Source organism: Tauraco erythrolophus, chromosome 2, assembly GCF_009769465.1.
Source record: "Tauraco erythrolophus isolate bTauEry1 chromosome 2, bTauEry1.pri, whole genome shotgun sequence".
NCBI classification, from domain to species: domain Eukaryota; kingdom Metazoa; phylum Chordata; class Aves; order Musophagiformes; family Musophagidae; genus Tauraco; species Tauraco erythrolophus.
Window position 1 is genome coordinate 115,740,632 of NC_141466.1, and position 26,111 is coordinate 115,766,742.

The following is a 26,111-nucleotide window of genomic DNA, read 5'->3' on the forward strand; positions in this document are numbered from 1 at the left end:
TCAGCGAGTTTGAAAAAGAAGATTGCAAAAAATATGATCTCGTCTTGTGATGTTGAATGTCCTTCTCTGATCTGTTAGGGCTTCTCTGAACCTGACTACTACTTGAATACACCTGCAGCCTTAATCAGCCCTTTTGGACCTGGGTTTTGGGTGCTGGATCCGTGTTTATTGGAAGGGAAGTCCTCTTCTGGCTTTTCTGAGCACTCTTGAGCGATGCCAAAAATCACAAGACTGCTGGAAAGAAGGTTGTCTCTCTCACCTCATTTCTGATGCACCCGAACTTTTATTTGAGCAACCTCAGTTGACTTTGCAGCCTTTTAATCTTCTTACCTGTTGTGGTTTAGCCCAGCTGGCAACTAAACACTACGCAGCCACTCGCTCACCTTCCGCCACCACGGGGGAATGGGGAAGAGAAATAAAGGGGAAAAGGAAAGGAGACTTGTGGGTTGAGATAGAAACAGTATAATAATAATAACAACAATATAATTATTAAAAGTAATAATCATAATATAATAATATGTATAATAATATATACAAACAAGTGATGCACAGTGTAATTGCTCACCACCCGGTGACCAACACCTATCCTGTCCTGTCTAACAATCCTGAAACAGGTAAGTCCTGACACCGCAATCCCAAATGAGCAAGAGGCCCAAAAAAGAGAGAGAGAGAGAGATAGCACTCTGAGAGTCTGAGCAAGAGCCCTTCTTCCTAGTCAACCATCATCTTTATACTGGGCATGACATTGCGTGATGTAGAATACTCCAGTGGCCACTTTAGCCCTCAATCCTAAATCTAAGTTCAAATCATAAGGGGAGTTGCGGACCGTGTGTCTCAGCCATGCTCCCCCCAGCCTATTGTGTACCTGCACACTGCCAAGAACATGGGAAGCTGAAAGGTCTTTGGTGACTCAGTGCCAACTATAAACATCAGTGTGTTCTCAATTTTCTTCTCATAGCGAATCCCAGACTAAAACCAAAACACAGAGCTCTTCTAGCTGCTAAGAAGAAAAACGAACTCTATCCCTGCCAAAACCAGGACATTACCCTAAAATCATGGTCCTCTGTCTATAATTACTGTGCAAAATAATGTGCACCTCTGCTGCAGTTACTTCGTGTTTGATGAGTAGATGTTTTGGTTGGCTTTTCTTTTAAGGTGCTTGCAGGAGATGGATGCATGATGCTCTTAGGCTTTGAATACTTCAGCTTTCAGTTGCAAGGACTTGGGAGTGCTGATTGATGAGAAGCTCAACATGAGCCGGCAAAGTGCGCTTGCAGCCCAGAAAGCCAACTGTATCCTGGGCTGCATCAAAAGAAGCGTGGCCAGCAGGTCGAGGGAGGTGATTCTGCCCCTCTACTCTGCTCTCGTGAGACCCCACCTGGAATACTGCATTCAGCTCTGGGGTCACCAACACAAGAAGGACATGGAGCTGCTTCAGCGAGTCCAGAGGAGGGCCACAAAGATGATCCGAGGGCTAGACCACCTCTGCTATGAAGACAGGCTGAGAGAGTTGGGGCTGTTCAGCCTGGAGAAGAGAAGGCTTCGGGGTGATCTTATTGCAGCCTTCCAGTACTGAAAGGGGGCCTACAGGAAAGCTGGAGAGGGACTTTTTACAAGGGCATGTAGTGATAAGACAAGGGGCAATGGATTTAAACTGAAAGAGGGCAGATTGAGATTAGATATAAGAAGAAATTCTTTACTCTGAGGGTGGTGAGGCACTGGAACAGGTTGCCCAGAGAAGTTGTGGCTCCCTCATCCCTGGAAGTGTTCAAGGCCAGGTTAGATGAGGTTTTGGGCAACCTGGTGTAGTGGAAGGTGTCCCTGCCCATGGCAGGGGAGTTGTAACTAGATGATCTTTGAGGTCCCTTCCAACCCAAACCATTCTATGATTCTAAGTGTTAAGACTAATTAACAGCAGTGTGCTGTGTTACTGTGCGCTTACTGGCAGAGCAAAGCGCATGGGACAGACTGTAAACTGTTGCACTTTTTTCAGGGTTGCGCTTAAAGCACGTTATTTCTTCACTGGCCCGGCTGGAGGTTGCCTTCTGGCTTTGCTTGCGGGGCTGGGACTGTCCCCATGGGAACTGCAGTGAGTCTCTGGACTCCGGCACCAGCCAAAGGGGTCAGTTGAATGGTTGCCATCTGCCATCCTCCTTTGCTAAGAGGTGGCTCTGGGAGTGCTGTAGGAGAGGGATAGAAACACGTCTCAGTAGCTGAGCAGGTGCGTGTTGTTTGGAGATGGTTTTCTTGCAAGGCTTTTGCTGCCCCTGGAGCATCTGAAGAGGCAGGGAAGGTGGCAGCAAGGGGAAAAAGGAGTGGGAGATAAATTTCACTGAGTGGCCTTGCAATGCGTGCGCGCGCTCTTAACCTTGTCGCTCTGCTGGGTTTCCCTCTCCCCTCCCTCCCTGTTTCACATCGGTGCTGCTAATTCAGCTTGGCTGGGAGCACTGTGGAGAGCAAGTCCTAGTGCCTACCTCTAACCTTGTCTGTGTCAGCCCTTCTAGACAGTGATGATGGGAAACATTAGGCAAAAATTTGAGGGTCCAAGCGTATATGGTTTTATCGCGATGTCTGCACTGAAGAGCTTCTTCCATGCTCTTTTCTTCTCGCTGTCTGCTCTCCTTGCTCTTACGGTGCCTTTCACTTTGGGTCATCCCTGTCCACAAAACCCTGCTGGCTTACAGCAAAAATGTCTTTGGTGAATGGCATGACCCTTATATAAAATATTAAACCCCAAATTTTGGAAGTGGTAATCTTGAAAATGACAGCTTGGAAGCTGTGTTCTCAACAGTCCCATCTGCTCATGGCCAAGCAGAGCACGCATGGAGAAAAAGAAATTGTGAATTTTGGATCTCATTAAGGGTCTGCATGAACGAAGAGGGTTTTTTAGAGCGCACGTAAGCTGACCACTTGTGCGCCTTCAGATACACTCCAGTGGCACTGCTGTTGCTTTCCACCAGCCTGCTACAGGCAGAAAGCAGTGCTGTCTCAGCTGAATAATTAGAGACAGTCCTATGGGCCACATGGCCTGTGAGTGCTTGAGAGATGAGGATGTCCTATGGGCTTTATGACCCTTGGGTGCTTGAGAGGTGAGGAGATCCTGTGGTCCATATGGATCTTGGGTTCTTGAGAGGTGAGGAGATCCTGTGGTCCACATGGATCTTGGGCGCTTGAGGGGTGAGACAGACATTAACATGTCTGTTAATGAGCCCATCTGTGGGGTACCTCTTGGAGTTGTGGTGGTTGATCTTTGTCCAGGGGAAGTGTGAGCTTTTGATGGCTTTGCAGTCCTTTGCAGAAGGAAGGCTGCCAACGTGGGTTTCTTCCTTCAGACTGATGCGGCAGCAAGCTAGAGTAAACTGGACAGAATTAGAGGTTACGATATTCTCAGATCAAGCAGAGCAAGGGTAGGTTAGTGTGGTAATGAAGTTCATGGCATCGTTGGGGCTCAGGTGATGCTGTCTAGGAACACTGGCTATCTCCAGGAAGGCAGCGCCAAAATTACCAGTTGATGGTCCTCGATGTTACTGCCATCGCAATGGAGTTAAGTTTTACTTCATTAAAATAGCTCTTCCAGTTGCACACTCTCCCATTTCTATATTTAAATTATCCTTGATGCAGCATTCCATTTAGACCACTGGAGAACACCCTTTGAAAACGGCAGTAGTTATGGAACTGTGGTTTGTTTTTCTTATTTATTAGATGATAATAGTCTAATAATGGCCTTTATAGCTTTCTAGAAAAACACATTTTAATTTCTGATGATGTGTTCATGTAGAAGATGTGCGAGGTGGTGAACTAGGCACTAAGAAGGTAATATGAGACGTGGATTTTTATAATGCATCTACTAAGAGGAACGTGGCACTAGCCTCTATTATTTACTGTAAGTGTATTCCTTGCAAATAATTTTTTTTTAAAGTAGGGTATTAATTATTCTAATGATTCTCTGCCAACACATAGCAGTGTGCAAACAAATAGTGCATTGACGCCACAAAGCCTACCTGATTTTAAGCGCCCGTTTAAATAACTTAATATGTTTTTCTTCTCTATATATTTTTGAGAAGACTGTGAGCCTGCCCAGGCCATATTTGTGTTGTAAAACAGACTTTATTGCCCCGTTTCCCCAAAGGAATAAATAAAGTGACCTAAAACTTGTGCCTGTGTGTGCGCGCGTGCATGTGCGTGTTCTTGATCTGCTGTGCTGACCGAAGGTTTGCAAAGGGATGCTTCGTGCAACATGAACTGGGTGCTAAAATTACTAATACGCAGCTGAGAGGTGTAAGCTGGTACGTAGCTGCCCAAAGAGGCGCTGAACAAGGAGGTAAAGTTACTCGTTATAGGGAAAACAGTGCAACTCATGTTGCGGCAGGATTTGGGTTTGTCTCGCCGTGTGAATTTTTGTCACTAGCTCTTTGTTTGTTTTTTAATTTAAGAAAGGACTGAAAAAGTGACATAAGCATATGTGTACATGCTGTGTTTAAAGCCAGCAATCACTGACTGCCAGTACAAATCTGCTCTGATGGCTTGGGGGAGAAGTAAATTGTAGGGAGAGTAAAGCTATTTTTGACCAGCTATTTGAGCAGCATGCTTTGCTTTAATATTTATTTTTTTTTTTTTAATGACCGAGCTGGTAGTTAATCATGACCACTCTGCAGTTAAACAGAAAATTTGAGGATGGTTTCCAGCAGTAGTACTGGTAAGCATAGGTGCAGGTGTTAATGTCAAAACAGCTTTGCGATAGCTGGGGCGAGAGTGTATGAGCAGATGAAGAGAGAAGAAATTGCTGGTGGGAAACCTGGTGTGTTTTCTGGCAGAGGCACAAATTCTGCACCCCACACCTGCCCGGCACCAGGCAGGGGCTGGCAGGGCTCTTGCTCCTGTTGGGGGACGTAAAATGGATGTATCCTGTTGCTGTTCTATGTCACCACGTCACGCCTCTGCTGCACACGTTGCTCTCCTCCTACAAAACAAGGAGGCTGGACAAATAACATCTCCAGGCAGGTCGGGCTGTGTAATTGGGTGGACATGGTGGGGCTGTCGGGCTGGAGCCAGCCAGCTGTGTGGTTTTGTAGCTGGGACAGCCAGACCGTGTACGCAGGCTGGTCCAGCTCCTTGCCTCCGCTTTGTAGGAGAAGATGGAAGCGGATGGAGCCATCTGTTTGCTAAAGACTGTTGTAAGGAAACATCCAGTGGCTGCATAGAGCTGTCTGGTGAGACATGATGTGGGAAGTGTCCTAGTCTTACAACTGAGCTCTTGCAGTAGGAGCTGGAGCATGGAACTAGGATGATGGCACGTGAAGTGGGACAGGGAACTGGGTTTTTTGGCTCTTTTTATGCGTTTTTTTTGGGGGGATTTTTGCAGTTCATATGAACTCAGCTTTGCTGGTAAGCTTCATCCGTAGTCAGAGTGCCTTATGTTAACAGCAGGCTGGTATAGCCCATGTGTGTATATCTATATATATGTGTGTATATCTATATATGTGTGTGTGTGTGTGTATATCTATGTGTGTGTGTGTGTGTGTGTGTATATCTCCGGGGAGATCTTATAACAGCCTTCCAGTACCTAAAGGGGGCCTACAAGAAAGCTGGAGAGGGACTTTTTACAAGGGTGTGTAGTGATAAGACAAGGTGCAATGGCTTTAAACTGAGAGAGGGTAGATTTAGATTAGATATAAGAAATAATTTTTTTACAGTGAGGGTGGTGAGGCACTGGAACAGGTTGCCCAGAGAAGTTGTGGATGCCTCATTCCTGGAAGTGTTCAAGGCCAGGTTGGATGAGGGTTTGAGCAACCTGATCTAGTGGAAGGTGTCCCTGCCCATGGCAGGGGTCGTTGGAACTAGGTGATCTTTAAGGTCCCCTTCCAATCCAAACCATTCTATGATTCTATATATAGATATACACACCACGTCTTTAGAGTGGTTTTGTTGGCCTGTACTTCTGGTACAGTTACATTGGCCAAAGCTGTAGGTGCAGTGAAGCTCTAACATGGTCACACACACCAGCAGACAAAACAGCTGTTAACATCACATAGTTTCCTAGATGACCCCTTTTAAAACTCCATGAGGAAGAAGATGCTTTTTGTTAGTGTAATGCCTCTAAAGCATGGGTAGCCTGTTAGACTGTGCGTTCTGAGACAGTTTTTAATAGATTCTCCTGGTTTTGCTGGGATAGAATCAGAGAATCAGTTTTCTGTTCAGAAAAGAGACGTTTCTAAAGCAAGCTGCATTTTTAAGACGACTGCAGCACCCGAGTCAATGAGAACAAAGTTGATGAGACACTTTGGTTTAGTCTGTAGCCAGCCATGGTATGCAAGTATCCATAGCCATCAAGGACTTTTCAACTTATTTTTGCTAGTGACCCAGATGTCCAAGAACCTGGGGGGGAGCGTGGCCAGGGTGATTGACACCTGAATTGGCAAATGGCTATTCCATAGCATGTAACGTCATAGAATCATAGAATCATAGAATGGTTTGGGTTGGAAGGGACCTCAGAGATTATCTAGTTCCAACCTCCCTGCTATGGGCAGGGACACCCTCCACTACACCAGGTTGCCCAAAGCCTTATCCAACCTGGCCTTGAACACTTCCAGGGATGGGGCATCTACAACTTCTCTGCGCAACCTGTTCCAGTGCCTCACCACCCTCTGAATGAAAAATTTCTTCCTTATATCTAATCTATAGATATAAGGAATCTATAGATATAGATATAGATATGAGTCATACTCACTATAAATTGGAAAGTTTTTTGGGGATGGCTCTCTTCCTGGATGAGAAGGTCCCTGGAGGATCTCATCCATCGTTCTGCTCCCGAGGCCTGTTGTCTCTTCTCTGGGATTGTGGTTTCAGAATTTTCCTGCTCTGGAATCACTAGCTGGGAATGGGCTGGACATTGGTCAAGGGGTGGTGAGCAATTGCACCATACATAGCTTGTCTGTATATAATATTATTATTAACATTATTATTATTTTCCATTTTATTTCAATTATTAATAGTTCTTATCTCAACCCGTACGTCTTCCTTCCTTTTCCCAATTCCTCTTTTTGAGCAGGAAGGGGTCATTGGGTAATAGAACCGCTGACTGTTGTTCGCCCTGGATACAGGCTAAACGTAGACATAGATATAATGTTCTGTATATTTTTTTCATTTAGGGAAAAGTTCGAAGGAAGTGGTCAGCCATTATTGCTGTAACAGGTCTGAGCTGCCACACCAGTGATGGTCCCTTCCCGCTGAGAGCTGGTCCTACTACCCTCTGCTCTGTGGGAGAGCCCAGCTTAGAGCTGCAAGCCCTTGCAGTTGGGGAAAGAAGGCTTTTTGGACCTGGGCAGCTCCACAGGACCTAGCTGAACCCATGGGCTGACCACATCTTTCCCTGGTGGAAACAAGAGGCGATACTGGGGAACGAATGTGACTTCTAGGGGGTTGTAAAGACTTTGTTTGCACTGAGACCACAACTTCACTTTAGGCTGATTCAAGTTTTGTGACTTATTTTTCAGTCTTTGGGCACCAGAGGCAAACACTTCTATAGGGTCAATTTACAATGTAGTGACTATAACTGAAGAGTTAATGTGGGAGCTACCTGTTAAGGTCTTTTCATATTTCATATGTTGACATCAAAATAGCCATTATTTCTCTGTCCAGATTGGCGTTTTAGGATAGATACAGCAGTTCCCAAGTGTGTACCGTAAGTTCTGGTTATAAACTGGGAGCAGTTGACACATGCTTGTGAGATTACTGGAGGGCTCGTGTTGGACCTTGGCTCTCATCAGTGACTACAGTATTCTTGCACAGCGTGGGGATGGTACAGCCCTGCGTTTGGGTTTGGTGGGCTGCCACTGAACGTGATTTTGAAGATTTGCATTGACTTGTGACGGTGTCCTTTGTTGCAGACCAATAAAGCTAAATGGGTCCAGTCACTGGAATGACTCCAGATAAGAAAGCTGAAACGCCAGGAGCTAAAAAAGCTGCAGGACTACGGCAGTGTCATGGGATGGGAAGCTTGCCCGATGCAGGTGATGCCGGCAGGCCGAAGGCCACTGTGGTGGACAGAGATTCAGCAGATGACGAGCTCACAAATTTGAACTGGCTGCACGAAAGTACTAACCTTCTAACAAACTTCAGCCTCGGAAGCCAGGGTCTTCCAATCGTTAGCCCCTTATATGACATTGAGGGCGACAGCGTGCCGTCCTTCTCGCCATCCTGCTACCAGAACCCTGAGAAAAAATCCTCCTCTTCCAAACCCCCTTACACTTTCAGCCTTCTCATTTACATGGCGATCGAGCATTCCCCCAACAAGAGCTTGCCAGTCAGAGAAATCTACAGCTGGATCCTGGAGCGCTTCCCCTACTTCGCCACGGCACCCACCGGCTGGAAGAACTCGGTCCGACACAACCTCTCCTTGAACAAGTGTTTCCGAAAGGTGGAGAGAAGCCATGGCAAGGTGAGACCTGGAGGGAGGGAGGTGGATCAAGGTTGAAATTCAGGGGGAAATGGAGAAGAGTCTTGTTCTAAAGGACTTTTTGTTTTGTTTTGTTTTGTTTTGTTTTGTTTTTTCCCCTCCATGTCCTCTAACAATTTATTTTTGACTGGAGATGATTTGGAAATGTCACTTCTGACAAGTCACAGGATGGCAAAAGTCTCTTGGTTTCGTTATTTTCCACACCAGTACAAGGCAGTCCTTGAGCTAGCTGTACCTAGGGCTAGCTGTAGTGCATCCTTTTTAAAGCTGACTAACTATTGCAAAGGATCCTGTTTCCATTTAGTTATAATTTTGTTAGTCTGCAATACCCAGCCTGAAATTTCAGACATCTGTCTTAGGATGTCTTTTTGCTGAAGCTTCTTAAACTGATCGTCTCTCAATTTTCCCCATGCTGAAATTTCGGTGTGTGTTCCTCCTCCTCTGCTTTTCCAGCACGGCCATGGCTACGACTGCACTGGGAAGCAGAAGAGATCGTGGGATGCCAAGCAGCTTCCCTGCTGGGCTAGCATGGGTGTTGCCTGTTCGGGTGCAGATGCGGTCTTCTTTCTGCAAGGCGCAGGCACGCTGTATCTACGTGGCTGAGTGTTTCTCAGTCTAATAGCTGAATATTAAACTGACTGTCTCACTTGCGATCTCCTTTTACACTTAGCACAGCTCTCGCTTTCCCAAAACCATCTTAATTCCTGTGTTTAATATGCTGTATTGCTTTAACCGCTGTCATAACGTAACAGCATGTGTCTCTGCATGGTGCAGAAACCAGCTTCACTTCTTAAAGTCAAGGATACTCTCTTCTGTAAAAATTCGTTCTTCTTCTGACTTGTATGATTTTACTAGTGACTTCCTTCCACCCTCTGTCATTTCTCATCCCATTTCTCAAAGAGCCGGATCTGACTTAAATAAACCAACAAACCACATACCAAAAGTCAGCAAACAAATCCCGGAGCCCTATGTTTGGAGGTCACCCTAAGTGGTAACAGGTTTGTTATCAGAAATGCGTGCAATGCCTGGCGTGCTTGACAGCCTCTCGCTGTAGATAGAGGTCCTGGAGCTGAGCGGGCATCGGGAAGGACTGCCTTATACTGGTGTGGAAAAATAACAGAAAATAGGGGGAATGGAAGAAAACTGTTTGCCAAAGTTCAGCTTACATCTTAACATAAGCTGTAGTATTAGAGCAGCATTGAGGCTGTTACTGCTCTCAGGAATGGAACGCGGTTGGCATGGACAAGGCCTGCTCTGGCTGAGCAGAACATAAAATATCCTTGAAATGGGAAGTAGAGTGGTACGGAGGTACCACGGCTCATCCCTGTTGTCAGGGATAGAGAGGGACTGGCAAAGATAACCGCGTAGCTGCCATCAAGGAAGATGGATCACAACTGCTGCCTCAGCAATGATGGTGAACTCATGTCCTGAAGCTGAACTTTGCTCATTATAATGTCATTATAATACCAAAACACATCGCCATCTGAAAAGCTGCCCGCCTCCAGGCTGCGACCACCCCTCACTGAGCATGCGCTCTGAAATTCTTCTAGTCTGTAGCTTTAAACCAAAGCGAGGAAAATTTATACCCATCCTAACAAAGGTATGTGTGACTAGAGTCGTTCAAGCTCCACTGAAAGTTGAAAAAACAGTATAAAAATGACTTAAGAGAAGGAGGGTGTTGGAGGAAGACCTCTATTAGAATGTCTGGGACCAGCTGATAGACTGGACCTCTCTTCTCCCCCCCATAGGGATGGCTGTTGGGTAAGAGCTCTGTGTTATGCGCGCTTAGTCACTAACATCTTGCCAGCTATTCAGAAGTATCCCTCATCAGTTCTGTTTATATATTGTTCCAAACCTGGTTGTGCAGTCAGTATCTTCTCACCGGCTGTCTTTGAACCTTTATCCCATCGTGAACATCTGTAATAAAATTTGTTTATCTATAAACATAAGTTTCCAGAAACTCCATTAATTGATACAGAGAATATAAGGGATTTGTCCCAGTGTCGCTGCCTGTGAGGGTCCCTGAATAGGTTAGGTGATCACCCTCCGACCTAGCGGAGGGATTTGTCCAGAGGGATTTGTCCCGGTGACGCTGTTAGTGTAAGACTGACAGGCCGGTCAAATTGCAAAGGGTTCGAGGAAACCCCCCTTCTCCTTAAACAGGGTGTGGGTCAGGTATAAGGGTTTTGTTTTTCTTGGGAAAATGGCAGGCTGGTCAAATTGCAAAGGGTTCGAGGTGGCCCCCCCTTTCTGTCCTCTGTCGGCACAATATCGAGTCTTACCGTGGCAGCTGGTAGGACTGAGTGTCAGCGCTTCTCAATATTCCTGCTTGTACATTAGGTTGTTAGGGTGGTGTTTTCCCAAGCAGCAGCTTTGCCCTGAAAAAAAAATTTCTTTTTACTGCTGTGTTACAGTTATAAGTTACAGCTGAGACCTGCCGAGTGTTAGGACGGGCTTTTAATGTGGCTCCAGGTGCTGTCACGGAGTAACGGAGACACTGCAAGCTGTGCCTGTGAGAAGGATGGGGACCTGAGCCGCGACTGCATGCTGCCGTGGTGGCAAAGGTGCTCTTAAAGGACTGGGTGGCTCTGTCTGGGAAGGGAGGCATGAGTTTTGGAAGAAGTGGGGCAGGGGAGGGAGATCTAAATCAGTGTACGAGTTCCTGCTGTCTGTGGATCCACCCTTTAAAGCTCAGCCGTTTCCAGCCTGGAAACTCTCACTTTTGGGAGTTAACCAGTCAAACCTCGTGTCTTGGCGTGTGGGCGGCAGGAGCTTGAGACTGCCCAGTCCTCTGCTCACCTTACCCTTAACCGTGGTATTTTTGGGCTCAGAGCAGCTGAAGGAAAGCCAGAGGATGGCTTCCTGCTAGATGTGACACCTCTAGCAGGAAAAACAAAACTTGAGTAGTCACCACCGCTACCAGTAAGGTGATGCTGATGTGCTCTGTCAGCATTTTCCCAAGGCTCTAGAGACACCACAACTCTAACTCTTAAGAACAGAAACTACATTTACCAAAAAAACCCCACCCCATAAAAGCCCCTCCCGAAACTTTGCTGAAGCTTCCCCCTTTCCAACACACAGTAGTTAAATCTTTACCCTTTGCCCTGTTTAGAAAAGGACCAGCTGAGGGTACCGCTCCAAATTCTTTCTGCGAAATAAGTCAGTGACACATGCAGACTCCTTGGGGGATGATGGGAATGCTGCAGACCCCTTTGGATGAGGTCCTCAGGGGTCATCACTTGCAGCGAGCGGCCGTAGGTTGCAAGCTTGTCTTGCTGATTATGTTGCCTGTAACCATGCGCTAACAATGCCTCTGGGTGCTTCTCCGAGAGGGCAAGGTAATTTTGTATTTTCTCCCATTTTTTCTTTGTTAATGGCATTTTTATTGTGTCTCCAAGGGAACACATAGTCAGCTTTCTTCTACCCTGAGTGCCCGTGGAAGCAGAGGTGCCTATGGCATGTTGCGTGAGAGGAGCATGTCCTTTTTTGTAACGTAAGGGTAAGAAGGGTTTTAAAGCCCTTCAAATGAATCCAGGCTCTCGTATTGGAAAAGTACAAATGTCTGACAGGAGGGGAGGGTCTGTGCCCACCCCCCATCCCAGGGCAGGCTGTTTTCTGACACCTCCCTGGCTGTTGCTGTTGGCCATCAGCTACAAAATCATCTCGTGGAGCTCTGGCAGCAAAAGTAGGAAGAGTCCTTCTTCATGTTTGCCATAACACTAATGTTTTGGTTTGGGCTTCACGTTTCGAAGTGAATCTCCTGATTTTTTCCCCCCTTACCCACATGAGCTGGCGTTGCAGGGCATTTTTGGGACCCGTGAACTGGATTCATTTTGGCTGATGTGCATCTGGAAGAAGCTCTGCAGGACCATGCTTGCTGTGCCCTGACCTGCTCCCAGGCGTTGTCCGCAAGACCCTGCCGTAGCAGATCTGGTGTAAAAAAACCTCTGAGGCAAATGCAGGTGATCCCCTGGCACCATCTCTTATGCTTGGTGGAGCTGTTTCCACCAGCTGCGCCACACCGTGCTGCAGACGTGGCTGTGGATGGTCATTCTGTTTGCACTATATAGAATCATAGAATGGTTTGGGTTGGAAGGGACCTCAAAGATCACCTAGTTCCCACCCCCCTCTCATGGGCAGGGACACCCTCCACTACACCAGGTTGCTCAAAGCCTCATCCAACGTGGCCTTGAACATATCCATATCAGCCGGCCAAATACCTTTACCCTGCCTGTCGCAGCAGGCTGTGGGCATTCGGGAGTCTGGGGTGGCGTTCAGCAGAGTGAGGGAAGGCTGTCCTTGCTTGAATCGCTGAAAAATATTGCACGTTGTGGTTTTCTTTTAATGAGTCAAAGGGCGCTGAAGGGAATTTTAAGTGCTTTGAGATGTCTTATGTGCCAGCACTGCAGTCGAGAGGAGGAACTTCTCATGCCATGGAAACAGGGTGTATGTATGGCAAATCTCTGCTAAAATATCCGTTACCCTTTCTGTATGCACATATTGTGATGCTGCCGTATCTAAGTGGCCTGTCAAGCTTTACACCAGGTGACAGACTTACGAGCTGAAATACCCTTTCTTATTAGAGTTGCAGTTGAGCTCATGTCCACAGTCATCCAGACAGACGAGATTTCACTGGTTCCTGGTAATGATGGTTGGTAGCTGGAGCTGATGGAAAGCAAGGAGACAGTGCTGGAGCTGGTCCCTGGGACACCTGCTTGCCTTCCAGCATACCCACGGTGGCCCTAGTGCCCCTGAAGATGTATGTGGAGGTGTGATTGTGGGCTAGCAATCCTCAGAAGGTATTGCTAATGCTCTTTGCATCTTAAGTACTGTCACACAGCCGTGGGGTTGAGGGGAGAGAGGTCTACAGCGGGATATTGCTTTATTTGAGGGAGCAGTGTCTGATGTACAGCATGGGAGGACCTGAAGTGAAAAGCGGTTTGGAGTTGGAATCCCTGAAGAATCTCCCTGCTCTTTGCTAGACTTGTTTTTACAATCATGGGTTTGGGGATTTTTTTAGTAATTGATACCGCTGGGGAAAAAAGGTGCGAGGAGGCAGGAGTGGCATCTGTGTCAAGCATCGATTTGGCATTCCACTGCTCACGTGGATGTGGGCCTGCCACTGCCTCCTTTGGAGGTCGAGGAGGGACAGGGCTTGAATATCTTCCAACAGATCTCCCTTCTTCTTGGTAGATATGTGCTTTAGGGTTTTTTTTCCCTTCTTTTAGGGTTTGTCTTTTTTTTTTTTGACAGGAGATGATGGTAAACAATCTGCGTGGCTATTCAGATATTTAGGCAAAGAGCAGGTCTCATCTACAAGCCTGTAGAGATAGGAGAGAGATGTCTGTTAGCTGATAAACCTCTTGGTGAATATACAATGTACCTCCATACAAAGGCACAATATTTTCTGGTGGCTCACCTAGCTCAAGTGGAAGCAGCTGGTGAGAACTGTCCATACCTGATGGAGCCAGGGCTCATGGAGGGCTTTCTGCAGCTGGTCTGGTCATACTCGGTGGTCATACTTCACTGCTAGCAGAGGAGGGACTGTGGTGTAGTGGTGGTAAAAGTAAAGGACAAGGCTGCATCATGGGGGGCATCTTGTTTCCAACTCATGTTGCTGTAATCAAGCCCCAAAATGCTGGGGGCTGGAAACTGACAGTTGTTATGAAATAGTCCAGTGCTTCAAAATGCAGGAATTGTTTTCTTTCCTAGTTTTCTTTATTTGGCTAGATAAAATCCTGAAAGTCAAATGAGAAATGTTAGAAAGGTGCAGAAGAGATGATAGTCAGATCAAAAAATCATCTCAGAACTATTTAACTGCCCGCTCGTTTTGAGATGGAGAGTCAAAGCAGTCGGGTGGCTGCTCTGAATTGGCTCTGGAGGGACGTTTCAGTAGATGGTAAATAAAAGCTACATCTACATTTCAGCTAGCACATCAACAGTTGCCCCATTGTTGACATGAAATAGTAACCCCCGAAGGCAGTTTAACGTTTGGGATCGCCTAGGCTTTGCCTCTGCTAGGAGAAACGGCATAGTCTGTTTTTTGTTGCTGTGGTTAGACTGCTGGTTTGTTTCAAAGCTGGATGTATCTGTGTTTTCCGGGGTTTTCAGCTCCAGTTGTGTGCGGCTTTGCCCCAACGCGTGGCACTAACCTCAGGCCTGTGTTGGCTTTCCGCTGTGTGTCTTTGCTAGGCAGCAGATGTGAGCTCAAGGGTGCCCACAAGCAGCCCCATGGGCATCATCTCTTTTGCCCAATGTCTGCTTTTAGTACAAATAAGAGTGGGTGGAACTGTGGTTTCGCTTTACACCTAACCCAGTCTTACTACCCAAAGAAGTCATCACCCTGTTTATCGCCTCTTGCATTGGACTGAGTGTCTGCGTGGCTTCAGGATGTGCCTCGGATCAGCTCTCGCTGTTGCAATACTCACCCAAAATATTATCAGGGCAGCAAGCTGGTCGGAGTAAGTGGCTAGGAAGATGAAAGAAGGAAACTAACCCCATTCTGGCTGCATCCCACAGATAGAAAGATCTTCGCGTTCAGGTGTAGAGCTGCCCCATCCTTCTGCCATGTGCATGACCACCCCTGTCACATCTGTTTCCCCTGGAAAACTCTGGCGCCACTAACCTGTAGAGCTGTTAGCTGATCTATCAGATCAGTGATTATAGAATTGTTTTAATTTTTCCTGTTTAATTTTCCTCTTTATGTTGCAAGAACTATCAGGCTTGAAAAACAGTTTCTTTCTTTATATAGCAAATATATGAAGAAACCCTTGAGGGGAGCAGGAGGTGCTTTATCTTGCTTAACTTTTGGCATATCAAATGTAATATCAAGAGTGGCTAGCACAGCAGTGCTTACATCATTGGGTGCATCAAAAATACGTAAATTAGGTCTTCAGATTTTGAAAAAGTGGGAGTAATCCATTTTGTAGCTGGGCATCCGGCAAGTTGTTCTGACAGGGTGGTGTAAAGTTGAATGAGCGTGTGGCTATATCTAAGCAAAGAGAAAGGCACTTTGGTTTCTTACTTAGAAACCTGTTAATCAACAGGCTGCTGATCAATTCACTGGTGCCTGGACAGACACTTGAATTTGCAGCTGTCTTTAACAAGTGTATAAATAAGGTTTACAGCTTTTAGTGGAGGAACACGAATGGAAATGGAGCTTTAGAGGAGGGGCTTTGGAGATACTACCCAAGCCGCAAGACTGGTGCTTCCATACCGTGTAACGAGGGTCTCGGGACCATGCACTCAGTTTGGGAGCATCCGCTTTCCATGCAGGCGATGGAGCTGCCTGGGGATGATGTACATCAGCTGCACAGCGGTGGATGCCTACACCATTGCACTGTGAAGCGTTTTGGGAATATTAAATTAGAAATGATTTTAACAGCCTGGACCCTGGATGTTCTAATTTGCCGTACTTCCTTCTTGCAGGTGAACGGAAAAGGTTCATTATGGTGTGTTGATCCAGAACATAAACCTTATCTTGTCCAAGCACTGAAAAAGCAGCCTTTTCCTGCAGCACTTGCATTTTATACTCCGCCGGCGTCACCACCAAGGTAGGTGAATTTTCTCATCCGAGTTCGGCACGTGGTTACATTACTCCAAAGGAAATGCCCATGCGGATGTTGATGTGCTGTTACTGGCTGCTGCCCGAGGGAAGAATTTGAGTGAGGCTTAGATGAGACCGGCTAGGCAAGGTGGGGAGATGTAATGAGCTCAGGCTTCCCAGACAGCAGATCTGGGGTTCGTGCCCTAGTCGTCTTCGTAACTGTGGGAGAGTTCAAAAGAAGGAGGTGGAGGTTGTGGTGAGTGCTTACTGGTGAGCCCTGTTTTTCTGGAGGGCAGGCAGTCCCAGGAGCTGGAGCAAAATCCTCCTTCAAGCACAGTTCACCGGGACTGATTTAGGGTGCCTGGTGCTGTTAGCTTGGAAAGAAGAGTGTGTCTTCTCCTGTAAGTCACTCTCTTGTCTGTATATAAAATGTATATATTCTAGGCTGTTGTCAAAAACAATCAACCCTTCTATGATCTGAAGTGCTTAGAGAGGCTGGACTGAGTGTTTTTCTCCAAGGCTGTTGAAAGCATTTTGCAGCAGGGATGGGAAGAACAGCCTTTACCATAAACATACTCTGAGGTGGAGGATGCAAGGCTTCTGAAATCAGGGCTTCCTCGTCTGACACGTTTTAAGATTAGGCAATAGATTTTTGAGAATTGGAAGTCAACGTCATGTCTCCTCAGTAGAGGAAGAGGAGTGGCAGCTGGGTCAGCCTGTAGAGGTGGGACGGAGAGGAGCAGAGCGCAACGCGTTGCTGTTGGTGAGCTCAGTTGTTAGGCAGGCACATGGCCAGTTTATCTAGTTCAACAAAGAATTTGGGTGAGATGAGAGATAATTAAGGTCTCTGTACATTGCCCTATGCCTTAACCTTGCTGTGAGGAGTTTCTATAACAAACGGGATGAACTGGCATTACTGGAGCAGAATGTAAAACTGATAATGTTGAGCAGTCATCTGTAAGGATCCAATAGATGTTGACCCCCTGTGCAAGCCTTAGCTGTCTGGCAGCGGCTGAAGGCATGGCCTGGGCTCTTCTAGGTGGGCTTGTAACCTACGAGGTGTAAAAGTGGTTTCTGACTTTCCAGCCCTCTTGAGCCATAAAGGGTCATCTCGGATTTGAATGAGCCGGGCAGAAGTGTCCTGTTTTCCAGCTTCGTGTTGGAATGGGAGCATTACTAAAGCAACCCTGAAGCATTTAAGTATTAAGAAATAGTGGAATTGGAAAGTATGAGATGGCTGGTGGTACTGTCAGGCTTTGTTTTATGGGAACGAAGATTGTTGAAACTACTGTAATTAGACTCCAGACGATAATGTTTTTACAGGTATTAATGTTTCTATGTAAGGGCATGGACTTCTGTTTTTCAGTACAGCTTGAGTGAAGATTCAGTCCTTGGAAGCTCTGTTAACACCCTGTCTGTGTTAACACAGTCAAACTTTACAATCTAGCGAATAATACAGATGGGAAGGGACCTCTGGATGTTGTCTATCTCGCCAGAGGAGCAGAGGATTAAGACAGACTCAGCCTAGAGCAGGTTGTTCAGAGCCTTGACCAGTTAAGCTTTTAATGTCTCCAAGGTGTTCAAGATTAGTCCAATGATACAAGCATTGAAGTATGATTTACCTGGCTGGTATAAATCCAACGCACGGAAATTAGGTGTAGGGAAGGAGAGATTTTATCTGAACGCTAAAGTACTCACAAGATCAGGACTTCAGTTTGAAGCTGTTGTTTTCAGTAGGTTTTTTTTCCTTCACTGAAGGACTAGTCACACTTGCCAACAATCACAGTTACAGGGAAATCCTGGTCCTAATGAAGCCACATGGCAAGATTCCTGCTGACTTCAATACGTGAAGGATTTTGCAGTGCTTGTATTTATAAGGACAACAAAATAAAACCAGCATTTTAAGATACTTGACTTCTCCCTAATGAAAGGTGAATTACTTTCCTTTACTGATAAAAAACCCCAACATTTTTATGACTCAGTCATACACAGAAAACCAGAAATTATTTTCCCTTCCATGTTTCAAAATTCTTGGATTAGATTTAAATTCTAGCCTAATTTTGGGGAAATTAGGCCAGAGTTAGGCAGTCTTGTGTGTGGAGAGAAAGAGAAAGCCCAGAGGTGCAGCTGGAGAGAGGCTGGAAGAACTGTCCAAATTTATCTTCAGAGTGATGCTAGAATTCGACTGCGAGAGTCTCTGAATTTTTCTGTGGGAGGGCTTGTGTTCATAATTATTTTACATTGTGTTCACTGGGATTATACCTATCATTCAGCAGCATTTTAAAATAAAATTTAAGGTGTTAGCTTTGAGCAGGAGCTTTCCAAAACTGTAATCTGTGTCTAGTTACACTGAAACCTCTATTATCATAGATGATTGGCATGACTGGTGCGTTATATTCCTGCACAGCTTGTTCAACAAGTCGGTGCAAGGCCCCGAGCTGCATTCTGTTTCTAGTACTATGTGTATTATGCCCCTAGGCTCTGGGGACTGCCATGGTCCTCACTTTGCAAATACCTTATGCCTATACGTAGCTTTTCTTAATCAATACTAAGCATTAATTTGCTGTAGGAAGGCTCTATGTGGATATGATACTTGAAGGAATTGAGCTGAAACAAAGCTGGTCCTTACCTGCCCTGTTGCTCCTGGGCTCTAAGTGTCCCTATATAAGCTAATGTTTTGTTCATGTGTATGTTTTACTTACTAAACAATATGTGTCTTTGCTTGAAATCCAGCCTTTAGGCAGGTACATAAAATCCGTAGAAGTTAGTATCTCTTGCCAACAAGACTTTTATTTAGTGTGTGTGTTTTGAGGTGTTTTCCAAATGCTGGTGATGGTTTATAGTGCTACGTGGACCATCAACCAATGTGTCGAGCCATCTACTGAGGGCAATAGAAATTGTTTGTCCACCAAACTGTAGTGTGTGGGTTGGTTTTGTTTTTACCTTTCTATGATGGCAATATGGTGTCTGCTGTGCTTTGTACAAATCGCTTGGTTAATTAGGGCTTGGCTTTGACCCGTTGAATTTCTTTTCAGTAGGTCAGCGTCCCCTCACTACCTAACTTCAGTCCTGCAGCAGAATCATGGCCGATCTCTCAAAGGTAAACATTTAATTTTCTTTCGCTCTGCTCCCCTGGTTTTAGTCGCAAGCATGTACCGAAGCCCAGCTGATGTTGTGTGTGGACCAGCTCTGAAGGGCCTACTAGGTTGTGAAAAAAAATGATGTAGTAGAACACATGCTCATTGTACGGGCCACTTGTCTATTACGTTTAAATCCATAAGATGAATTTCAAGATGTAATAGGGGCCATCTTGTTGTGCCAGCAAGGTATTTAGCAGACACATCACTCCTAAAAAATTACCTCCATAAAGAATTAATAGTTCAGTAGAAAACCAGTCTGAAAGCTACATATCTCTACAGTAGTTTTATTAGTTACCAAGAACTGAGAGCAAAAGGCAGTAATATTTAATGTACAAAACTTGGGCATGTGGCCAGAGAAGTGCCTTACAGTTGGTTGTTCAGTACAGGTGGGTGAGACAGCATGACGGGATTTGTGGGGAAACTGGAGTGACGAGTGTACTGCAGATGAGTATTTCACAGCTGCGTTGTGCATTTCACTCACTTGCCAAAAAGTTGGGCACAAGCTGTTGTTACTGCCAGTGTAGTTATGCAGGAAGACCCAAGTTTTGGATATTAACCCAGATAACAGAATAAGCCTCATGACGTCTGTTTAGTTTAAGGTATCACCTTAGAAGTTGCAAAATGTTCGTTTTAACTCTTGGGAGAGAGGAGTAGGATGCATTTAATTTATGGACTCAGAATACAGATCTCGATAGCGTAGGCTGCAGTGCTGCTTCTCAACCAAGTATATCCCTCTATGTTTCCTGCACAAGTAATGAAGTATATGCAGGAGAAAACAAGTCATGTCCACAACCAAAAGCTTTTATGTTGTATAAATGTTATTTTAACTGCAGTCACCAAAACTTGGTGGAGAAAGATTGGATTGGACCATGCTCAGGATGTTACTGTGGATGAGTGATCTCTTCTAGCCATGGCAGGAACTCAGTAGCACAACACATTTCCCTGTCTAGCAAGTTAAACATAGTTGTCTGTAGATGATGTTTCAGAAGGTGCCTGTCCCTCTCTGGTTGTCCCTGCAGTAGCCTGCACTGCTGTTGAGGCAGATGTTCTGCACTTGTGGACCTGCCCGAGGGCTGGGTGCTGGCAGCAGGATGCAAGCTGAGCAGGGGATGGCGACGTAGCTATGCTTGGGCTTTTGTAGCAGGGGCAAACCCAAAGCGGTATTGCTACTGAGAAAGAACATAGGCTTGGAGAGGGGGGTTGCTGTTTATTTTCACGGAATCCCTGCTGAAGTGCAGCATTGCTGTCTTTCTGGTGTCCCCTTCCTCATCCCACTGGGATGTACCTATTCTTACAGGTTTGAATGATTGTTAAAGTAACAAGGACTTGGCCAGAATTCTGTCCTATGGATTTCCACTATTTGCTTTCCACAAGGAAAAACAGCCAGCCAGGTTCAGATTAAAAAAAAAAAAGGAGTGAATTTAAGATGGAAATCCGTTTTTCAACGACAGTCAAATGCAAATGGAAGTAGCAACAACTGTTGAACAGAAGATGGTTACTTCATTTTCCCATATAGAATCATAGAATGGTTCATATGTACTTTCTAAAAAATTTTCTTTGTTTTAAAACATTTTAGTAGGCCTTGGTACCAGAAGGGAGCTAGATAGCATGCTAGGATATCACAGCATTGCTTTTGAAGAAGCCTGTTGAGTACAGGTCTTGTTCCTCAGCAATAAAACTTAATCCACCAAAGGCTTGTCCTTGTCAAAAAGAAAAAAAAAATAAAAAAGGACTGAAAAGTGAGTCATGTTCGATTTTTAAAGGGCTGATTCCAAGAAAAAGTGAGCATGTGTTACTTTGTTGTAGAGAATGGTTGTTGAAGCTCTCTCAGATGATAATTGCCATGCATCCAGACAGAGGTTCTATGGTGGTACCTGGCTGGCAAAGCAGCATCCTTGGCTGGCTGGCTGCTGCAGGGCTGCTACATCTGGGATTCTCAGGGCTTCTTAGAGAAAAATCTCCCTTCTCTGAATGATTTTGCTGGTGTGTCCCGTGCCAGGTTTGGAGATTAGCAGTCTGATGCTAAATATTCCAGTTTGCTACACCGGAAATGCCCAAATAATGACGTATATCTGCTCTCATTGAATTTCTGCATCTCTGTGAACCTGGTCAGCATCTCCCTGGCATTAGAGGCAAGCCATTAATGTTCCCGGGGTTGCACAGGGCAACTGTTGTACAGATGAAAGAATTCCTTGTAATAAGATGCTTCCTCAGCCATTCTGCTGGGGAAGCATAAATTTGGGAAATACTGCTCCATGGAGGAGAGCAATCGCAAAGGAAGCCAAAGCACGTTAACGGTGGCACAGAGCACTGCTAAGAAGTTGCTGCAGAAGTGTCTCTCCTATTTCTTTGGGGGTACTAACATGCAGAAATGCTCTTTGCAGGTAGTAATTCTGTGTTGCATTAATGCTTCCAATTGCTTGTCATTTTGACAAGATGATGCTTATATACCCACATCATATGTTAAAATAAACTGTCTGTGATAGCAGATACGGAATGGGAATATTTCACTTTCTGATTATGTAGAGTGGAGGAAAGTAACATCAATGCTTTTTTTCTTTCTTTTTGTCAATTGGGTACATATGACTTGTAAATTCAGGGGTTCTATTGCTGCCAAAGACAGACAAAACAGAATAAAAAAATAATCTCTTGAGTGCAATGGGATAGACCTTAAAGTATGCTGGTTTTAAAATGACAGAAAGTGAAAACAAGGGGAATATGTATGTTTTATAACCTGTGTTGGAAACAGCAGATCAGTGCCCTTGGCATATTGGTACAACATTCCCAAGGTGACCCAAATTTCAACTTGGCCAGGGATGAAGTTAAGAGCAGTTAAATAAGATAAGGAAGCCAAACTGACAATTCTGCAGTCCTCCCTCCCACTATTAACCCTCCCCTCAAATTCAGTAGCAGTTAATGCATATGATGGGACGGGGGAAGAAATGCTATCAAAAATTACATTGCTGATGTTTCACTTCAGCAACTCCCACCCCAATTCCAGTTCAGCCCATTCTGCTCACTGCCAGCACCTTCCACATGTGGTCTTCCAGCTCCACTTCTCCACTCACCACTCATATGTACATGCATACATATATATATGTACACCTCAGATGCGGTCTTTTGCTCGGACACACACAGGTTCTTGCAAGAGCTCACCGTCTCTTTGCTCCTCTTGGGCCTGATTAGTCCACCATATATATATTTAGTCTTACATATTTCTGTCCTGTATAAGGAAAGGAATATATAACCTGTCTCTCCTTCATCCGTAGCTGAATTGAGCAAAGGAAGACCTTGAATTTCCTCTATGGAGCGTGTCCTGAAATGAGCAAGAAAGGCGTACTTGTTTCTTTTTCTTTTCATCTGATTCTGGTTAGCAATGTCACTCTTTGCCATAAAATCCTCAAGATGCCCTTTTTGAGGTGTAAGGAATCCACTCCATGCAGCGAAGGATGGTGTTGAACAGCAGTGCTTTTCACCGTAGCCAAAAGCAACGCGGTTCACCTAAACCTTTTAAAGAGCCTACGTATTATTTAGATCCCCGTGCTTTCTAGATCGAGCTGTCCAGCACCCTCTCCCCCGCTATTGTCTCAATTTCTCCCGTTTGACTTGCTGTTAGTGTGAAAAATACTGCTGTAGGAGAGAGGTGTGCCGAATTAGTGCTGCGTTAATGGGCGCATTCGTTCCTCAGCCTTGCTTACTCGCATCACCAGGGCCCGTATGAAGCTGCTGAGATGCTTTGCTGTGCTGTACGCGTAGTCGTTCTCTCCCAACCGGTACAAAGAAAAGCCACTTGTTGATGAGCATAGCAACAGCGTCGTCATACGAATGTCTAATTAATGTAGCTGATTCTTGGCTTCAGCTTTGGTAAGTGCAATGTGAGAATTCAGCTGTTGAATATCATACTTAAGATATGAGACTCTTCTGTAACCGTAGTGCGCTGTATGAGAGCCGTGGTCTGTCTGAATTCGTACACTTTTTTTTTCCTCCCTGCTCTTCATTGTAGGCCAATATATGCAGATATATATTCTTGCAGATATATGTTCTAGGGACCTCGTTTCGTTAGGTGTACCTGAGATGTAACCTTTTGCTGCTTCTCCTTCACAGAATCCGATATTGATGCTGCTACTGCAATGATGCTGTTAAATACTTCCATTCAACAAGGGATGTTGGACTGTAAGCATAAGCCATTTTACTCTGTTTCTCTTCTCTACCCAGTAGCTAAATGTTTTCTCTGTAAAGTTTCAGGAAATGAGTGTGGTCTAGTTTCCAAATAGTAAGAGCAGTCAGGAAGCAATTCTGGTTTGATTATTCTCTCTGCTAGCATTACAGAGTTTTCTAGAACCACCCTTCTTTTTTTTTTTTTCCCCAGTTACTTTTGTTTTTTTTTCTGCAAAATTCTTCCCCTGCCCATTCTGTGCTAGATGGTAAGAAGACTTTCTTAGCTACTCCTCTGTTTCTCCAGCTCTTAGTTGTGATTAGCTGAAAACCATTGTCCTCTGTGGATGACAGTAAACACGCACAAGATATTACGGCTCTTAAATGCTCATGTTCTGCTCACTCTGCAGTCAGCCAGCCATAGCGTGCTCATTTTGCAGGTGATCTCATTGGAGTATTTGCTTACTGACAGGTCTTGTTTTTAATAGGTGAGAAACCTCAGCCTCTGAAGACACCCAAGAAGAGGAGTTACGGCAGCGCATTCAATCCTCCCAGTTCCATAAATTTGCAGGAGAATGATTCTGCGGCCATCAATATCGATCCGAAGGAGGATCACAACTACAGTGCCAGCAGCATGGGTTCCCAGCGCTGCGCATCTAGGTCCAGCGTGTCTTCCTTGTCCTCCCTTGATGAGGTGTATGAATTTATCTCCAAGACCAGCCACGACGGAAGTGATGGCAGTGAAGGATTCCACAGCGAAGTGGATACAGACGTTGACTATGAAGATGATCCTCTTGCAGACAGTGGCTATGCATCACAACCTTGTGTAGATACCTCTGAGGAAAGCCAGCCTAGCAACAAAGCACTTGAGGAGTTATGTCAAGAAATTGATGAGGAGTTGAAAGAAGCCGCGGGGTCTCTGCTCCACCTTGCTGGCATCCAAACGTGCTTGAGTTCCTTAATAAGTACTGCAAAGACCCACTGTCACAAGCAAAGGAAAAAATAGTATGTTTGTCAGTGTTGAATATATACATATATTTTTTTTAATTGTGGCAATACTCTTCTACTTTTACCCTTCACAAGGGAGATCAAAGCCATAAGAGGACTCATTGCTTTTTTTATTTTTGGCGCTAACTGTAATTTAGCCATTTATTTTTAAATCACTGCCTGAAAAGAAAAAAAGTTATTTAAACTTCTCAAATTAGAAGAGATGCATGACTTGTGAAAACCTGAAAGCATACTTCTTAATCATCACTTTTTATTTTTTTTTTCTTTTTAATAGTTGATTTTATTTTTTTTCCCAGAGATATATTTGTTCAGATGCACATTGTGGATCATATTTACGTCTCTGCTGACCCCATCTGCAGAGGTGAATTTTGCCATGTCTAAGGGCTCTGACTTCCATGTAAAGGATTGAAAAGAAGGAGAAAAAAGAAACGAGGGTAAAAAAATGGTCCTGGCCTTGGTTGCCTCCTCCCACTCATCCTCTCTTCGCTCTTCTGAGAAAGATCCCGTGGAAACGCTGGTGAAGCAGCTCCGAGTGGCTGCAGTTTTCATCCCATCTGACATAGCGGCTGAAAACCTGTAGCACTCCAGGACCTGCTTTTAGCAAGATGCTAAGTACCCCCTGGAAGAGTGGGGATAAGGAGTAGCTGAGGTGGGCACCACCCACAGTTTTGGTTTGTTTTTTTTTTCCTTCTTCTCCCAAATCTGCTGTGTGCAGGTCAGATTCCTGAAGGAAAATGGGGGAGGGGAGGGGGTCATCTTAAGACGTATTGTCTTTTTTTTATTTTTTTTGAGATGTGTGTGTCCTTCTCATGCAGATGCAGGCATGCATACATGCACCTTGGACGTATCCAACAGTGGAAGCTGCCACCTGCCAAGTTTGATGTTGTCCTCGTGTTACCACCACGGTTGAATATGTGGTAGCTGCATAGCTGCGTAGTCCTGTGACGTCTACCCTTCTGCTCCCCTGTACTGATTCGGGAGGCAAAAAGGAACCCAACAGTTGATGGTGGTGACAACATGGAGGAGGTGGAGGCTTTAGCTGGCTAGGTGGTGAATGGCTGCTGAAAAGGGAACGACTTGACCCCTAATCTGAGACAAAATGGAATGGCGTCCTTTTGGATCAGTGAACCCTGAATTACTTTTGGAGTTTTTGCCCCTTACCCCCAACGCTCATTGTTTTTTGTCTCATGGGCTGTCTGGACCTTTTGTCTCCCAGATCACTGTGCCTTGTGCTGTGTGAGTCCTATCAGCCTCCTGCTGCATATGGGGTATCTAACAGGCAAGGCCAGGCTTTAGCCTTTGGATGTACATCGTAGCTCAGGAGGACCTCTCTGTTTCGGGAAGAAATTCCTTCACAATTCATTTTTGCAATAAAAGAATCTCTTTATAGTTCCCAGACATCCTTTGGCCAAAAATGTTTTAGTGGTATGGTGAACTTCTTTCATCTTTTTTTTTTTTTTTCCTTCTAAAATCAGTGGTGGTTGCTTACATCTTGTAGATTATGCCTTTTTTTTTTTTTTTTTAAGTTTTCTGTTCCAAAATAGGTAAGCAGTCAGAGTGGGTTTAACAGTACTGTAAGTATAAGGATGCCTTAAGTATGTTGCAGAATCATATACAACTATCAAAGGTCATCTTTCCTGTTTCCAAAAGGCAGCATGATGTGCCATAAATGTTCTCGCTAACACGTGAAGCTATTGCTTCTAGCAGGTGTTGGGCAACCTGACTGAAAATTAGGAGCAGAGCCACCTAGGAAACCAATGTCCACTGTTTTGGTTGTTGAAAACAGCGCTGGATTGAGCCAAAAGTT

The 26,111-nt window shown here is 45.1% G+C and overlaps 1 protein-coding gene across 2 annotated transcripts; it reads left to right on the forward strand.

Moving 5' to 3' along the window:
• Positions 1–7,900: 7,900 nt before the first annotated feature.
• Positions 7,901–24,313, forward strand: FOXN2 (forkhead box N2). Of its 2 annotated transcripts, XM_086630095.1 has the most exons (7): positions 7,901–8,437; positions 15,884–16,008; positions 19,037–19,101; positions 21,141–21,207; positions 21,741–21,742; positions 23,246–23,314; positions 23,785–24,313. In XM_086630095.1, exons 1-7 carry the CDS (start codon positions 7,901–7,903, stop codon positions 24,300–24,302), a joined length of 1,383 nt encoding a protein of 460 aa, XP_086486221.1. In that variant the 3' UTR covers positions 24,303–24,313. The 2 variants fall into 2 exon arrangements, with proteins under 2 accessions (XP_086486221.1, XP_009976867.2); XM_009978565.2 differs by lacking the exons at positions 21,141–21,207; positions 21,741–21,742.
• Positions 24,314–26,111: the final 1,798 nt, after the last annotated feature.

Bases quoted from the DNA above. Each gene is read 5' to 3' on its own strand.
- FOXN2 (XM_086630095.1), top strand. From the start codon at position 7,901: ATGGGTCCAGTCACTGGAATGACTCCAGATAAGAAAGCTGAAACGCCA. The intron at 16,009-19,036 runs GTAGGTGAATTT...ATTTCTTTTCAG, and splicing joins CCGCCGGCGTCACCACCAAG to TAGGTCAGCGTCCCCTCACT. The intron at 19,102-21,140 runs GTAAACATTTAA...GTCCCGTGCCAG, and splicing joins TCATGGCCGATCTCTCAAAG to GTTTGGAGATTAGCAGTCTG.